Source organism: Watersipora subatra, chromosome 8, assembly GCF_963576615.1.
Source record: "Watersipora subatra chromosome 8, tzWatSuba1.1, whole genome shotgun sequence".
In the NCBI taxonomy this organism is placed as follows: Eukaryota; Metazoa; Bryozoa; class Gymnolaemata; order Cheilostomatida; family Watersiporidae; genus Watersipora; species Watersipora subatra.
In genome coordinates this window covers 58,094,933-58,112,587 of record NC_088715.1, presented here as the reverse complement: position 1 = coordinate 58,112,587, position 17,655 = coordinate 58,094,933, and the positions used below count along the sequence as shown (strand labels likewise).

Here is a 17,655-nt window from a genome sequence, read left to right as displayed (position 1 = left end):
GGGCTATTTCTATCCAAATGTAAGCAACTTTGATTCCAACATAAATGCAACCGAATGACTTGATATTGCAAGACTGGGAGCAGTGTATGGTCTTTTAATAATAGTCAACGACGGAGGAGGTGAAAGGCAACCACCTTCGGCTATTCAAAGCTATGAATTGCGTGGCTAGCAATCACCTCTACTCTTATATAATCTGGGGTTATTGGAAATCTTTTAAATCTCAGTAATTGCTCTTCAACATTTATCAGCAAAGTATCACATTTAAAGTCTGCAAGTGGTGGTTCAGTGCGGATGATATGCCTCCGGACATCTATCTTGGTGCTGCCTTCTAAATTTCTAACAGCAGTTATGTTAGTTAAAAATGATTGAGTAGAATAGCAGGGCGAGTCTTAAACAGTTGGGTATTACAGTGGATCTGAGTCACAAACAGTAAGGGAGTTAGTGTAGTGAGTCATAAACAGTAAGGGAGTTAGTGTGGTGAGTCATAAACAGTAAGGGAGTTAGTGTAGTGAGTCATAAACAGTAAGGGAGTTAGTGTGGTGAGTCATAAACAGTAAGGGAGTTAGTGTGGTGAGTCATAAACAGTAAGGGAGTTGGTGTAGTGAGTCATAAACAGTAAGGGAGTTAGTGTAGTGAGTCATAAACAGTAAGGGAGTTGGTGTGGTGAGTCATAAACAGTAAGGGAGTTAGTGTGGTGAGTCATAAACAGTAAGGGAGTTAGTGTGGTGAGTCATAAACAGTAAGGGAGTTAGTGTGGTGAGTCATAAACATTTGAGTCGCGTAGTGGGGGTCATAAATAGTTGGGCAGTACACTGCAAGGTAGACTGTGCAGCGATGAAGTAGTGCTCTAGTAGATAAAAAGGTGATCAATACATGTAGGGAAGGTAATGGAGACAAGCTCTCCTCAGATCAATGACCAATGAATGATCAATCAGTATTGATGAACCCCTGAATGACACACATGAGTATTCACGAGGTAAAGAGTTAATTGTTCCTGCAAGACAGTGTATATATTCTATTGAGATGACCACAGACATGTGGAGCTCAATGATGCCAAAATGTAAAAAGATCTTGAGGCGTTGAAGACGTCTGGTAACCACTTGAAAGCAGGCTGAGCCTAGCAAGTACTCAATACAGACTAGAGAGAAACCTTGGGAGTATCAATACAGTGGGAAGTTTACTAGCAAAGTTTACCAACTCCTGACCAACCAACACTAAGCATGGTGTTGCCCAAGATTTCTTCCTTGTCAATCGGATAACCCGCAGCACGTGTGTAGATTTTCAATGTAAATTACTACACTCCTTTTACGACAGCAATCCATAAACTTGTTCATTGACGGCAGTTGTTCCTAATGTAGGTGAAGGGGCATGCTTGAGTTTCTAATCTGATGGGTGTTTAAAAGGCTGGTTTTCAGGAACCAAATGAGGTTTTGCAATTAAGATACGGAAGATACGGCGCACATGCTTGCAAAGTTTGGATGAAATTGCTCAAGAAATGTAGAAATGCATTGCATTTACGTGGACTAACAGACAACCAATGACAAAGTGAGATTTATTAATAGACATATATGATGATAGTGGGTCTAGATGACATATATCAATATACCAATTTTGATTATTTGTAAAAAAAATCGACGTTTATCTAAAAAATAAATCTGTTTATTACGTTTGCAAATTATTTACATGATTACATACGAGCACCCCAATCATCCTGATCAACAACCTATGTACCATCTATGTAAGAGTCAAACAACTATATAACACCAGCTTTGGATAGAAAGTTGACTGCTAAGATGAATCTAGCAAATGAAACATAGTATTAGTTTGTCACACAGGAAAAAATATGAGATATCTTAATATACAATGATATTCAATCTATGTTAAGCGTTGCTGCAAATAAAACTTAATGTGTGGCTACAAGCAGTAAAACTCTCCGTGTGTCCACAATGTGGTGTCAATAAAATTTACTAAATGTTATACATAACCGATCACATTTCATCGAGCTCTTACCTGATCTGGCATCGTCTCTTGGCTCTTCACATCCCTAAATCCTACTTCGCTCATCGGCCGGGCACCCAGAACAGTAATCTCCAACTTCCTGTAATTAAAAGCCTTCATGGTGGAGTACATACTTAGAGCGACAACTGAACAACAGAGAGACAAGCGACTGCCACCCTTCCAGCTTCCACGTTTGTGTTGTAATTGCTCAGCGGTGATAACCCGCTGCCGTTGCTGTTATGCTGCCGACTAGCCAACTAGGTTCTAGCGTAGAATGGCAATCAATTATTCATGCGATTTGTAGAGCAGTAGACGTAGGCTGCTGATTGACACACCGTGGCTTGGCGCAAGTGTTTGGAATAGGGACCTTCACTCCAGCCGGACCAACGTAAATTAACTGATCAATACACACAATACTCATAGACTCGAGTGTTTAGCATAACATTTATACTAACACAATATTTACAGCACAGGAAAACGACATTCAATACCAGCAATGAAAACAGGAAATTGGAAATCAGCAATAAACATAGCCAGAGGTTGTTGGTCCACTTTAGGCGCAGTCAAGTATTGAGTAAATCTCATTCTCCCTGAACATTACCACCAAACAGCTTAAAAGCTAGTCTCAGAAACCGTGGAACCCTGCTTTTTCAGACTTCAGCTAACCAAAGCTTAAATTGTCCAGACAATATTCAGGGTTTTTAGAAACACAGTTCTAACCGATAGGTGGCTTTCATGACAGATGTGAGTTTTCCTCCAGAATGTTGTACTGTAATTTGTGTTTATTATTATCACTGCTATTAATATTATACTGTACCCTATTGCAGGTGCAACTATATTTCACTCTCTCATGTATACTGTATATACATATTGTACCATATTATAGCCTAGGAGTATGTGCGCAACACAATATAGGCCTAGGCTGTTTAATGTACCGTACAGTGCTCAATTTTCAATGTCCGGACTTTTTCCATATCAGGCTATGGCCCAGTCTGTAATAGTTTCAACAAAGGAGGGTTGACTGTACTTATGTTATTATGCAATTCAAAAAGTCTGTATCCTCAGTGCAAAATCACGATGATACTAGTGACTACCTTAGCTGAAGTAGTAAGAAAAGCTAAAGTGGTCCTTAGGCTAGGTGGATGTGACCAGTGAAATTACCTGAAAAATCTGTAATCGAGATAGCAAGTCAATAACCTACTTTCTCCAGAGAGTTGTAATTATATAATATAAGTAATACATGTACATGTATGTACAATATCTTTAGCTTTGGCATCAACCAATTGAATTGATCAAGGAACCACCAATAGTAATAATAAATTAATGCACTTTCTTTTTCTTTAGCAAAATTATATTTACAGTAGAGTTAAAATGGGCGTGGACAAAATGGTCACAAACAAAAAAATTTCTATTGGTCAATTCGCAGAGAGAGATCACTTAAACTCCGTGCAGACTAACTGCCAGTACAGTTGAAGTGACACGTGACTTGTTGTCTAAACACAGGCAATATGCATTGTAGGGGATACAAAGTTGTCTAAACACAGGCAATATGCACTGTATGGGATACAAAGTTGTCTAAACACAGGCAATATGCACTGTATGGGATACAAAGTTGTCTAAACACAGGCAATTAATTAATAATTGTCTTGTTCCTATTTTTACGGAAACAGTGCATATGTTATGTCTACTTATGTCTCAAGAATTGGCCAGGCACAAGTAATTTAATGCCTAGCTGAATGCTGAGAAGGTAGAGTGTCTTATACAATGCTAATAATAATTATCTGCTTTGGACGAGGACAGGTAGACGCTAGTAGTTTACATTAAAAATGTCCTGGTTTTAATTCAGCTGCAGCTAATAGCCCATTGCAGTCAATCGAAATATTTCCATAGACATTTCCTACTGAACAAGAAAACTTCATACCGTATATACCATGTTCCAATTAACAGCACTACAGGAAGAAAACTTGCTATAAAAGCTAATAACGAACATGGTCAAATTGATAACGAACTTTCAATTTTCTTTCAATAAGATATTAAGCTTTCAAATATAAACAATGCAGCAAATCAGTAGCAATGTTAACAAACAAAATAGTTGTTCTTGTCTACACAACCTTTCCTTGGTTTGCTCAAACAGAGTTTGTGACAGTTAACTGCCAGTTTCAAAAAGACCTACCAACACTAAGTTTCCATACAGTATACAGCAACAGTGTAGTGACACCTGGATTTACCCAATTCGTCAGTGTCTTAGCGCTATGAGGGGGCGACATGCAGATCATGTTTACATACGGCGCTGTGGTAGAGAGATAGTTGTGCGATGTCAAGGCACATATGCAAATATAGAGCAACAGGAAAGCAGGACCTATGCGCACTCACGAGTGCAATGCCGGTGGACACAATAAGGCTGTTTCCATGGCACAGAGATGGTGCATCGCACGGTTTTTGCCTCCGAATAGAGACAATGAATCACGACAGTATGAGATTGAGAGAGACATGGATGTTTTCATGATGGCATTAGAGACATGCATGTCTCTCTCATACTTGTCACATGGGGGTGTGTCACTACGCTGTCCCTGTATGAAAACATGCTAATCATCTGGAAATGGGAGGCAATCTCTATTCAAACCAAATATAGAAAGTTTGTATGTTATAAACTTGCCACCTATTAATCCTTATGAACGAAATCCCTCTCGAAATGGCTAAATAAATAAGATAAACTTATATTATAAGTTTTGTTATTTATATGGCTTTGTTCTTGTATAGACATAAAAAGAAGAATCTATTACCATATTTAAAATTGTGTTTTTCCACATATACTTAAAAATGAACTAACACCAAATTTTTGTAGATTTTATCAGAAAGTATCCGTATTTTTCTGCTTTTAATGATTGCTTTTGATTTGCTACTAGTTTTTTTAAATTCTATTTAAAACCTCTAGTAGAAACTAAAAAAACGGTGTTAAAAAAACGGTTTAAAAAACTGATTTAAAAACTCTAGTAGAATAATTTAGTATAAATGATGTACCCAAAAATAGACGCCAAGTTAATAGAGTAATAGCTGGAAAGGAGGCCTGAGGTCATGCATCTGAGGGTGTAGGTAGCTAAGGAGTGGTAACCACGCTGACCAATGACAAGAGGTCATGCAGAAATCAATAGCGGTATGGTTAAAAGTGGTTCTAAGTCTTAGACTGACAATGAGTACAGTGACACCCAGCCAATCAACAATCTCTCTGAACAAGTATGCAAAGCCTGATCTATGTGCAAGGGAAAGTGAGCGCAGCAATGCGAGTAAGATTTGTCTACTCATGCGAACTCTAAAAAGTAAGATAATTCAAAGCCAAACAAACTGTTACAACGAGACACTTTACCTTGAGAGTGAAACAGCGAGAACCTAGAGTACAGGTGTGAGTAATTAGTACAGTAGTTCTCAAAATTATAGTAAAATAAATGATATAATATTTCCCAATTTAAAAAGAGTTAAGAATAACATGGGAGACAGCAGCCATGGTCTAGTGGTGCAGAGCACCTGACCGGCGAACAACATGTTGGGGTTCAATTCCCAAAAAAGGCTACTGGTGGTGGTACTACTGGTGCTGGCAAGAATGACACCCAACCTTAAACTGGGCCCAATAAACGTCTAACTGGGCATGTCTCCAGTCGTCCAGGTTCTCTTGCCACTGCACTCGAACATGTCCAGCCAATGTTCTTGAAAACATGCTAACCAGACATCTTAAGCGTACGTCGACGATTTGCTGACACAGAATAACCTAATAAACCTAATAATATATTGACACACTTTTTCAGTAGTTAGAGAGTTTAAAGACTCTTAAGAGGCTTAAGAGTTAACAAAACAGTCAGTGATGGTGAATAGAACACAACTATGTCATGGAATGTGTATTAATAAGTGAAGTTGTCTGCCCATTATAGATTAAAACTCGGTCACTGGGTGTTTACAAGAGGCTGTTGAGATTATCTACAAAAGGTCTAAGCTGCTTCAGCTATTAACAAATTTCACCAAAAATTTTCTATCAAATTCAACAGTTCAATAATTCTGACAGATTCACAAGTAATTTTGGGCAGAAAAGGTTGTCATTTTTATTTTGGTTATTTGTACTTGAATAAATGTATGATATCACTTTGTGATGTTTTAAAAATACGTAGAAAAACAAATATATTCTTCTATAGGTCTACATCCTATTTTGTCTAATATATTCTGGTCAATCAGGAAACCTACACATCCATAGAGTTGTTTGGTATTTAGTCAATAAGGAAAGCTATACGTTCATAGAGTTATTGTTGTTCGCAATGCCATAGAAACCTGATTTCCAGCAACTATATGATTATTTTGAGGAAACTTTCGAAAGTCATAGCATCTATGCAAATTTACTCACATGATATGCACAGCCAGCGATGAGGCTGAACTGACTGGCGAAGTGCCAATAATTTCACCAGCTAAGCATAACTAAGCGTAACTAAAACATGGAACTTGCTGATGACTCAAAAGGTACGATGCAATGAGACTGCTTCGACACTTCCTACACTTCAGTTTCGTAGATAAAACTATTTGCGATGCAAGCTCCAAGCTTTGACATAAGAAGGCCATGTTTTTGGCAAAACATAGACATATGAATAAAACATAGACATACGGATCATGGTGTCAATGGGGATGACTAACCAATACTTGAATGTAAGAGAGTAAGTGCTTCTGTTGGCCACCATTCTTATACATTTTCTACAACTCGTCGCAATGCGACATCTTTTGGTTATCCTGCATAGCAGATAATTTTAAGGCAAGATTGAAATAAATTCCACAAACAGTAAAAATGTCTGCGACGTATGCATATGTCTGGAATTAACTTTTAGGCGGTGGTTATAGAAATATACAAATTGGTTTAAGCATACACCTTGTGTAGCAAGAGATGTTGCTTTATCACAAATAAGAAATTTAAAAAGTTATCCGTAAAAATTAGCTATTCTCAAAAATCATATGCTTAAAGCCTATGACCACATTCTCTGCTTTCATTAATGAGGATTTTGAACAGACAACTTTTGTAAAATCTAGTTTTAAAAGCGGTCAATATTGATATAGTTATAAAGCATCATTATTGAAATATTTAATGCTGATTATGGAAGCATAAACCTAAGCAAACTTTCGATATCAAATTTCTTGTTTTATGTTATCAAATAGCTTACTTCTTAGCGAGAGCACTCTCTTCCTGTGTTGTACGAGGTGGCTGAGCTGAGCAGTCGGCACTTGTTGGCAGGTTGTTGACACCTTCCTTATCTAGAGAATGAGATAACACTATTTGTTCACTGTTACTGCTAGCGGCTAGCATAGATGCATTTTGCACATGTGAATGTTCAAAAAGTTCAGACAATTTCAAACATCACAATTAAACTATTTATTTAGAATTTAATTAACCAAACATAACGCCTCGTAAAACCTTCCTGACACCAAGACGAGGGTGAATGATGGAAGAGATCAATCATCAAAAATCTACTCATTTACAAACCTTTACTATAATAAAAGCCAAGCCCACTCTTCCTAAGCCACGCTAAAAGCATTAGTGAAAAAAATTGCACCACACAGGAATCAAACCGCAAATATTTGAATTAGCAGCCAAATGCCATACCACTGCGCCACACGACCACCTTTCCACAACTAAGAATAATTGTTCCCATACTTATTACACCTGACAATCTCTCACGGCACACAGGACTGCCAGTGTGCTAGTAAAATGTAAAAGTTGAAGGTACTAAAGAGAAAGGCAGCGAACAAACCATGGCTTGAGCGTGGCGCTACTATGGCAGCAGGACCTGGTGGTTTCTGAGGGCGTGGAGGCCTCACAGGAGGTGGAGGTCTTGACGGCCTAGACTTCTTTACTTCGGAACTGCTGACTAAATGACTGGCGCATGTATCAGGCGCCTTAACAGGAGCAGTGGGAGATGTAGGAGATAAAGCCTCATTCTCAGAAGAGATTGACTGTCGAGGTCGGGGTACAGGTTTGGGTGGAGATAGTGGCCTTTGCGAGGCTAAATGATTAACATAAGATTTGGCATCAAGGTTTCTGTCTAAGGCTTAAAAGTCATCATTATGCGTGATAGGCAGCAATGCTATGATGAACTAAATCTAAAAAGATTTCTAAAAACGGTATAGCAAAAACATTCCTTTCATATACGCAGTATATATACTTATTCTAGCCTAAGAATCCTACCACTAACCCCTTGAATACAGTGTAATGTATTTTCTAAAAATAGTTGCTGGTAATAACCTATAGTCAGCCTTCTATCTTTTTCCTTACAGCCATAATTAAACAACATTTTTTTAAACCTGAACTGCTTCCAAAAAGAACATCATCAAATACATCAGCATCTCTTAATGCAGATGTTGTAATTACATTAACGCAAATCTTTACTGACATATCATTAAAGACTTCATGTACATTTAACACAATACATGAACTGTCGTTAAATAGTATTTGTGTTGGGGTTTGTGTGTTTAATAAAGCATAATTGTACAAGGCGAAAGTCCCACCTTCTGTTTGGCTCGCAATAGGACTTTCAAGAGTTGAGCCAGAATTTTGTTCAGATGAGTAATTTGTAGGGGACAGCAAGCCTTTTGAAGTAGTTCTTGGTTTGCACAGTATTGAAGACAATTCATTAGCTACTTTATTATGAATGCCATCATCCGTAACTTTAATTGAAAGAGGTCTTTGCTTTTGGATCATAGATGCTTGCTCAGTAGAATCAATCTCTTTTGAAGTTATAGCCGACGATTTAGGCTCAAGTGATGGCTTCGGACTGATCTTGGGTTTTGCAGCAATTGGTGGCTTGTGAGCAATTGGCGGCTTATCAACAGAGGAACGAATGCCTGCAGACGGTTTTACAGGTCTATCAGGAGGCGTATGTTTTTTTCTAGGCGCTGGTACAGGTATACTTGCCGAATTACTTTGCGTCCCATTCTCCATGTTAAACGCTTAGCATGTGACGAAAGGATACAAGAGCATATCTACAAAACAACTCATGCAATAAAATAGTAGTCGAAACAAAAGTTGTGTAACTTTTTATTAGCAACTACCAGCAAAAAAATACGCAAAAAAAATGTTTATCTATCAACGAAACACAAGCAAGATCTTAAAAAACATTAGAGAGCATTTTAGATTACAACGTGATAGCTGTATAAATTTAAAACACTAAACTAAGCATTTTTTAACAAAATATAGATATTATAAAAACATAAGGCTTTGAAATATTTCAAACGATTAATAGATAGGAGAGAATCTATTTATACATACTTTTTGCTATATCTCGTTAATAGTTCAGTAAATTTTCCAAATTCATAGGGAAATAGGAAATGATGCTAAGAATTATTTCGAGAAGGGCGCTGTAGTATGCGTCCGACCTAGTTCAAAAATTGTAATCTGGTATATTTGTGCGCCTCAGAGTCAAACGTTGCGTTATTAGCATCATACAAACTATAGACAGATCTATACGATAACCTTTTTAATGAAAGGTTATCTTAGTTTTAGCGCACCAACTAGATATGTTTCTATTTCGCATCGAAGGAGCGTCGAGGAACATATATTGGTTTAGGTACTGAAAGCTGTGTAGGTGATTTCCTAGGTGATTTCCTTCTCTGTCTAGCTATCGGACTCCTAGTGTCCATTTCTTGTTTGTCGTTTCTAACCTGGCTCTCTGCCTCAGGTATTGATTTTTCCTCCTCTCTGGTTGTTACTATTTGCGGTGATAGATTTTTTGTACCCTGGTTTTCACACGCTCCCGGAGATGCGTGCATTCTTTCCCACGCTGCGCCTTTGTCACCTGGAGAAGCCTGCACTCTTCTCGATTCTGCACCTTTCTCACCTGAAGAAGCTTGCACTTCTCTCGACTCTGTACTGATATTTCTCCTGCCCCGCACTTGAGCTCTGTTCCTTCTGAACAACCTATCACTTTCACTTCTTGCTACTACTTCGCGGCCACTAGTAGCTACCACTGTGCCAGGAATCTGGTGACCGTCCGAGTTATTTATAACTACTGGTTGGTTGACTGTTAATTCCCTTCTATTCTTTGTAGCATATCGTCGATTATACCATGTTCTTTGTTTTTCCTTAACCATCTCTTCTTTAGCTTTAATTTTATTTAAGTCAATTCTTCCTTCTGGCATAATTCCCATCGAGTTCATGGATCTTCCAAACAATAACTCTGCTGGAGAATACCCATTTGCCAACGGGGTATCCCTATACATGCATAACACAGACTGTAGATTGACATTTTTATTCATGAGTCCTTTGACTGTCCTAACCGCTCTTTCAGCTGCACCATTGCTTCTAGAAAAGCGCGGGGCACTTGTTATGTGCTCTATATCCCATTTTCGAAAGAATCTTTTTATCTCTTTTGATACAAACTGAGGTCCATTATCACTAATAGTAGTTATAGAATTTTGAAATTTTAGGTTGGTCTTGCTGTTGAAGAAATAAGTGGTTTTAACTATGTCGATAGAATTCTTTATTCAGAGATGAATATTGAAGACGCAGGACACGGTGAAACCTGTAGTAAAGGTTATGTAATCGCTAAAATGTGTACATAAAGATAAGCAGAGTAAAATACATGTATGACAAGACAATAGTGCAAAACAACAATATTTATACCAGCATTACAGGTTCAAGTATTTATGCATTTACAGCATTAAAATTGAAAAATAATTGAAACAAATTAAACCAAATAAAAAATGCAATTAGAAAACTGTAAAAATATTACCTTTGCTTCCTTGACAGCACTTGTGAGATTAAATAGGTGGCTGAAAGCGCCTGAACTTTATGTCCATAGTTTTACAAGTTTAGAACTACAAGTGTGTATGAATGCTAGGTAAAACAATAAATGACCCAAGCTACCAGAAAGGCAGTGGCAAGACTGGCGCCAAAAGGAGAATAATGGAAAAGGATAAAATATTATTGGTCGACAGCAGTCAGTCCATCTTTCATAAGCAATAAAAAATACATTAGGTCAGGACATCGGAGAGGAAGTGTTTGGGATGGCTAAAAACAAAAACACTAACCCTAAGGTGAATGATGAATCATCACGGCCATTACACTCTCACCTAAATTTAAAATATTCTTTTTTATTTATTTATTTTTAAATTTGCTTGAACGCATGTACACCGCGGATATGAATACATAGGACTGGCAAACTTGTTAATTCTGCTTTATTTGTTTGTAGTATAATCGGATGCAACAAGTTCTGGATAGCATAACATACTATGAAATGCAGACAATAATACAAACTACAACTACTCTAAATACGGCATAAAATATAAAGCAAATACATCAATTTGACCAGTTTCTGTACTGGTCTGCGAAAGACTGTTGCCTTGTCCATTGGCTTTCTATTCTTGTCTAATAATCTGTTTCCTAGCCTGACAGATACATTTCGTACTAGCCCATCCTCCCCTGGCACTGCCTCTTCAACGACTCCTATTTTCCAACAGTTCCTTGGCAGGCCTGCTTCAACAACCAACACCAAATCTCCTTTTTTGAGGTTGTCTTCTGGCACTTTCCATGTTTGTCTTTTAACTATATTATCCAAATATTCAGCCTTTCACTCACTCCAGAACTCCTCAGCTAGAGACTGCACCCGCTGACAACGTAATCTTGAGTATACTCCACTATCATCGGAATCTCCCGGAGGCGGAGGTGTAAGCTCCGTCTTCCCAATGAGAATCATGTTTGGAGTTAGAGGAACTTCATCATGGTTATTGAGGTTGACAACAGATAAAGGTCGATGGTTAACAATTGCTGCAGCCTCATGGAACAATGTTCTTAGTGAGGCAGTGTCTAGTCGTCCCTGCAACCTTGTTAGTGTGTGAGATAAAACACTCTTATAGTCCTAATTTAACGTTCCCAGATGCCTCCCTGATGGCTGGCAGTGGGTGTCGTTGTAAGGAACTCTATCTGCTTGTTCGCAAGATATTTTTTCAAGCTTTCGTGTGACATGAACTCAAACTGTCGTTTAAGTTCATTCTTTCCCCCAATGAAATTTGTTCCATAGTCACAGAATAGTTTCTTTACTGATTCACGAATAGCGAGAAAACATCTCAAACTATTTATAAAGGCATCTGTGGTAAGATCATCTATGACCTCTATGTGTACTGCTCTGTTGTACAAGCATGTAAACAGCAGCCCATATCGCTTAAGTTCAGAGCAACGTTCTTTGACCACAAAGGGTCCAAAGCAGTCCATGCCGGTATAAGTGAATGGCGGGACCTTCTGTAGGCGTTCATCGGGTAATTCTCCCATCTGTTGTTTAGAAGCAGTTCCCCGGATTCGTCGACATTGTATGCATTTTCTAACAACATCCTTCGCCGTTTTAACACCAGCTATGATCCAGTAGCCATCTTGCCGTAGGGTGTTCAGAGTTTATGCTCTTCCAAGATAGCCTTGTCGTGAGCGTTTTGCATCAGAAGTTTAGCCAAAAAACTGTTCTTGGGTATCAATATTGGATGTTTTTCATGCATGAGAAGGTGAGTTGCTTTACTAGCTCTCCCACCAACACGGAGTAATCCGGCGTCATCCAGGAAAGGGTTGAGTGCTAGTATAAAACTGTTTTTTGGAAGGCTTTCCTCTTTCTGTAGAGCCAGATACTCTGCTCTAAAGTGTTCTTTTTGGGTGATTTTAATCACCAACTTTTGAGCTTCCTCTCTTTGAAAAATTGTGGGTGTCTTGAGTTTAAGTTTGAAGGTTTTATTTGCTTCAATTTGCTAAAGATAAGCATTAGACACTACCAACTTATTGAGATCACTGTACTTGGCAAGTTTACTGTAGAGAGTCTGCTCTTGACTGACTTTTGTGGATTTCGAGTTGACCCTTTTTAACTCTGGATCTTGGTCATCTTGTTCTGCAACTGTATCACCCTTGGCAAGTTCTTTGTGTATGTTTGGTTTCCAGAGAAAGTCTGGATCCCTTAACTAGGTACTTGCCTTTAGCGCATTGACCATAAGACCCCGTGAAGCCATGTCAGCAGGGTTGTCTTCAGTAGAAACATGCCTCCACTGTTCAGGGTGAGTTTTATCTCGAACCTCTTGAACACGGTTGGCAACATAAACGTAAAAGCATCTAGAGCTATTCTGGATATAGCCCGGAGCTATCTTTGAATCACTCCAGAAATATTCCTGGTCTATCTCCTGCTTTAGTTCCAGTTTGACTGCAGAGCTCAACCTAGAGGCTATCACTGCAGATTGTAGCTCAAGTCTTGGTATTGTGGTGGATTTGCTTGGAGCTACCTTTGACTTGGCTAGGACTAAGATACAACAGACATTGCCTACATCACTGATTAGGCGAAGGTAGGAGCATGCTCTTAGCCCATGAGTGCTAGCGTCACAAAAGTGGTGCAGCTCAGTCCTGACCACCGTGCCAAAATCCTTGGGCTTGTAGCAACGCTGAATGCTTATCTCTTGTAGATCATCAAGCTGTTGCAACCACCTTTGCCATTCTTTATTCATATCTTCAGATACGGGCGCATCCCAGTTTAGCCCCGCCTGATTAACTCTTCGTAGAATGTTTTTTCCTGTTAAGATGAAGGGAGCTAAAAAACCTAGAGGATCGTAGATTTGTGACACTACAGAAAAAATGCCTCTGCGGGTAGCAGGTTTTGGTTTCAGATTGTTCAGGAACCGGAAACTGTCATTTTTGACAGACCATTCTAGTCCTAGAACTCTCTGTGTGCTTCCTGATAGAATATTCAGATGTTGAGAAACAGTTTCTGTGTGAGGAATAGCTGACAGAACTTTCTCACTGTTTGATATGAATTTGTGCAGACGAAGGTTGGCCTTTCTGCATATCTCTACCGCTTGCCTAATTAAGGCTTTGGCTGCTTCAGTATTGCTTACACTCATAAGCCCATCATCGACGTAGAAGTCATTGTACAGAAACTTGGCTGCATCTGTTGATATATGTTGATTGTCTTTGGCTACTTTCTTCAAGCCAAAGGCTGCCACACCTGGAGAAGATGAAGCCTCGAACAGATGCACAGTCATGCGACAAGTTTTGGTTGGTGTCAAGTCTTCATCTATCCAGAGGAATCTCAAAAATTCTCTGTTTTTGATCAACATAAAAATTATGAAACATTTTTTCGATGTCACATGCAAAAGCCACATGTTCTCTTCTAAACCTCATCAAGATACCAGTCAAATTATTCATCTGATCTGGACCTTGTAAGAGGTGATCATTGATGGACATGCCTTGGTAGTGTGCACTGGCATCAAACACTACCCGTAGCTTGTTTTTCTTGGGGTGACGAACACCAAAGTGTGGAATATACCAGCACTGTCCTGGATTGTCTTCACTTACTACTTCAGCGTGTCCGAGCTGGAACAACTCTGCCATGTACTTAGCGTACTCATCATAGTATGCTGGATCACGTTGGAAAATTTTCACTAGCTGTTGTAATAGCTTTTCAGCTTGCCTTTGGTTATCTGGTAAGATAGGTACTTCTCTAAAAGGTAGAGGAAAGCTGTAATGACCCTCGTGTTGGGTGACTCCATTTTCTAAGATATTGAGAAACTGAATGTCGTCCTGAGAGATCTTACCATCAGCATCCATCAGTTCTTCAGTTTGTGACATCTGTGTTCTATGGGTATATGTCTTGGCTGCATTTCTCTAACCGCATAAGGTCCAACCTAATAGAGTTTTCACTGCATATGGTTGTCCCTTTTGTCCGGAGATGACTTCTAATGGTTGGATAGCTTCTGCACAGTTCATATCTATTAATAGACCAACTGGCAGGTCCATCTGTGGTGGGAGCTCGTCATATAATACTCTTGAGGTAGCTGCTTCCTTGGGCATCTTTGCAAGATGGTATTTGGGACTTGTTGCAGGGAATCGACTTTTGCTCGTAAGCTGTAGTTATTGTCTGATTGCTAGCTGCTGCACCATAGCCTCTTAGAAGGATGCTCCTAACCCGTAAGATGACGAATCAGCACTTATCATAGTGTTCGCAGTAAGGGAATATGGAGACAATACCGGTGTATCTGACAAGATTCTTTTTATCAGCTTAAACTGACTATCGTGCTGTTCACTCCACATCCAATCACTATCTTTTCCAAGCAACTGTCTTAGATGATGTGTTCTGTCTGCCAGCAAAGGTGTGAATTTACCTAGATAGCTTACAATTCCAAAAAAACGTTTAAGTTCTTTTCTATTGGTGGGTACTGGAAACTACATAATAGCCCTAGTTTTTTCCGGGTCTGCCCTGATTTCATTACCATCTATTATGTGTCCTATGAATTTAGTTTCTGTCACCTCAAACTCGCACTTCTCTGCGTTTAGAGTAATTCCCGCTTGTCCTAGCCTGTTTAAAACTGCTTCCAACCTTTTGTTGTGTTCTTCTTTTGAAGCTCCATGAACTAAAATATCATCCATTTGACAAATTACTCCTTCAAGATCTATTAAAACTTTATTTATTTCCCTCTGAAAGATTTCAGGCGCTGAACTAATACCAAACGGTAGCCTCTTACAGAAGTACCTCCCAAATGGAGTTATGAATGTTGTTAGTCTCTGTGATTCCGGGTGTAACCTCATTTGCCAATATCCACAGTTTGCATCTAACTTGGTAAATAATCTTGAATTTCCTAATTCAGCTAAGGTTTAATCGGATGTTGGCAACAGATGATACTCTCTTTTAGCAGCCTTATTAAGGTTTGTAAAATCAATGCAAACTCTGAGCGTCCCATCCTTCTAAAGGCGTGGTCACACGAGCACCGAACCGACGTAGGTTCGGAGGCTGGTTCGGTTCGTGGCACGTGGCACATGTCACACGGCATCCCGAAGTCACTTCGCTTCCTAGATACCATATGTATAGAAACAGGACACGGTTTCCATAAGTAGTTGTTATGTATTTGAGTTAAATATATTTCTATTGTAAACAAAAAACTTTGAGGAACAATTATAAATTATAATTACACAGCAGATTTATCAGAAGATCGTTCAGCTGTTCAAAATAAATCACTCGATACAAAGATTTTGTCAACCCTTCCCATCAACATAATTATATTTTTTATTAACATATGAATGTTTTTCTATGCTGAGTACATAACAAACAAAAACAGTCTTTATCATAGTACTGTGGTTTTACATAAATAAATCAATCAACAATACTTCATCAGGATGAATATGACACATTACTTATATTCTGCACGAAAGAAAATCACAACCATTCTCTTACATTTATGCAAAACTCAAGTGCAACATCTTACATTTATGCAACACAATCACAAGTTCGGGTGAACCTTGTCGTAAATTGCTTCATGTTGTTTATTTAACGAAATAAAAGTATCGTCCCATTTCTTTTTTACTTTTCAACTTTACTCACATGCACGTAAGAAGAAAGGTGAAGCGTGCTCACTAGAATTCTAGAATTTTAACCAGCCAATAAGAGCAAGGGTCGGCCACGAAATTTCGAGCAGGACCGAAATGGTTCGTTTCGGCTAGAAATGTCTTCGGCCGAATTTTTTACAGCTGAGAGCGACGTCGTTTTGCATTATTTAGTTCGGTTCGGTGCTTGTGTGACCACGCCTTTAGGGACCACTATGCATAGAGAGCACCACTGCGTAGGCTTTTCAATCTTTTCTATAACTCCAAGTTTCTCCATTCGTCGCAAGTCTTTCTTCAATGGCTCTTTTCTAGCAGCCGCTATTCTCCTGGGAGTACTTTGAACAAATGGAGTCGCTTCCTTGGCTATTGAAACATTGACTTGAGAGTTCATTGATCCTAGTCCTTGAAACAATTTTGAGAATCGTTTTCTCCAGTCGTGCTTCCTCTGCACATCCACAGTTCCTACAAACTGTATCAAACCTAACTTTGAAATTGCTGGCTTGCCCAACAAAGGTGATATTAAATTATTTACATACTATACAGTCTCTCGTATATGTCTGGTTCCCGTAAATAATTTTACTACTGCTTGGCCCGCTACTTTCAACTCATGATTGCCAGCTCCCCGTAATTTTTTTGTGAGTGTTGGGCTTTGTCCACACTCTTCATTAATCTAGACGGAATTGCAGTGACTGCCGCTCCGGTGTCTACTTTGAATGTTATAGTGCGTGAATTGACTTCCAAGTCAGCCATCCACGCTTTTGATGTTTCAGTGATCGATTCAGTCACGCCGTTTAGTCAATCTGACTCTGAGGAACCTAGAAACAAACCTTCAAGGTCTTCTTCACAGGCCACCTCATCAGTTCTCGATCTATTTCCTGCTTTACATGCTTTGCTTTTGGCCCAATGCCCCTGTCCTTTGCACATATAACAAGTTGAGTTTCTCGCTGGGCATCTATCTTTGGGATGGAATGACTTATTACAGAAATCACATTTCTGACCATCCCTCATCGCGCTAGGTCATTGCCTCCTCATGCTTCTAAAGCTGTCTTGTTTTTGTTCGTCATTTGACCTATAGTAGGTATTTCTTGCTCGCTGCTGTCTCAGCACATCTAAATTTTCACTAGCAGCATCATGATTAGCTAATTTTGATGCCTGAGCATGATGACTGACATATTGCTTCACTTTTATTATGCATCTGGCCAGATCTAGGTCCTCAACATCTATGAGATATTCTCTTAACTTGTCATCACTGACTCCCACCACTATCCTGTCACGAATCAATTCATCACGCATATTTC

At 39.0% G+C, this 17,655-nt stretch overlaps 3 protein-coding genes across 5 annotated transcripts in view; all 3 read right to left on the bottom strand.

The window, feature by feature from the left end:
* Nucleotides 1-9,330, bottom strand: part of LOC137402038 (SH3 domain-containing protein 19-like) — a 36,069-nt gene extending 26,739 nt beyond the window's left edge. For all 3 annotated transcript variants that reach the window (XM_068088508.1, XM_068088509.1, XM_068088510.1), the window contains exons 1-5: nucleotides 9,290-9,330; nucleotides 8,530-9,003; nucleotides 7,776-8,027; nucleotides 7,188-7,278; nucleotides 2,011-2,098 (exon numbers count right to left, since the gene is read on the bottom strand). In XM_068088508.1, coding sequence (XP_067944609.1) covers nucleotides 2,011-2,098; nucleotides 7,188-7,278; nucleotides 7,776-8,027; nucleotides 8,530-8,962 — 864 coding nt within the window. In that variant the 5' untranslated portion in view covers nucleotides 8,963-9,003; nucleotides 9,290-9,330. The remainder of the gene's footprint in view (nucleotides 1-2,010; nucleotides 2,099-7,187; nucleotides 7,279-7,775; nucleotides 8,028-8,529; nucleotides 9,004-9,289) is intronic.
* Nucleotides 9,331-11,881: 2,551 nt separating this feature from the next.
* Nucleotides 11,882-12,286, bottom strand: LOC137402784 (uncharacterized). Its single transcript, XM_068089291.1, has one exon. It carries the CDS (start codon nucleotides 12,284-12,286, stop codon nucleotides 11,882-11,884), a length of 405 nt encoding a protein of 134 aa, XP_067945392.1.
* A 113-nt stretch (nucleotides 12,287-12,399) lies between these two features.
* On the bottom strand, nucleotides 12,400-14,830 carry LOC137402783 (uncharacterized). Its single transcript, XM_068089290.1, has 4 exons — nucleotides 14,765-14,830; nucleotides 14,170-14,644; nucleotides 12,967-14,054; nucleotides 12,400-12,747 (listed from the first exon to the last, which is right to left on the bottom strand). Exons 1-4 carry the CDS (start codon nucleotides 14,828-14,830, stop codon nucleotides 12,400-12,402), a joined length of 1,977 nt encoding a protein of 658 aa, XP_067945391.1.
* Nucleotides 14,831-17,655: the final 2,825 nt, after the last annotated feature.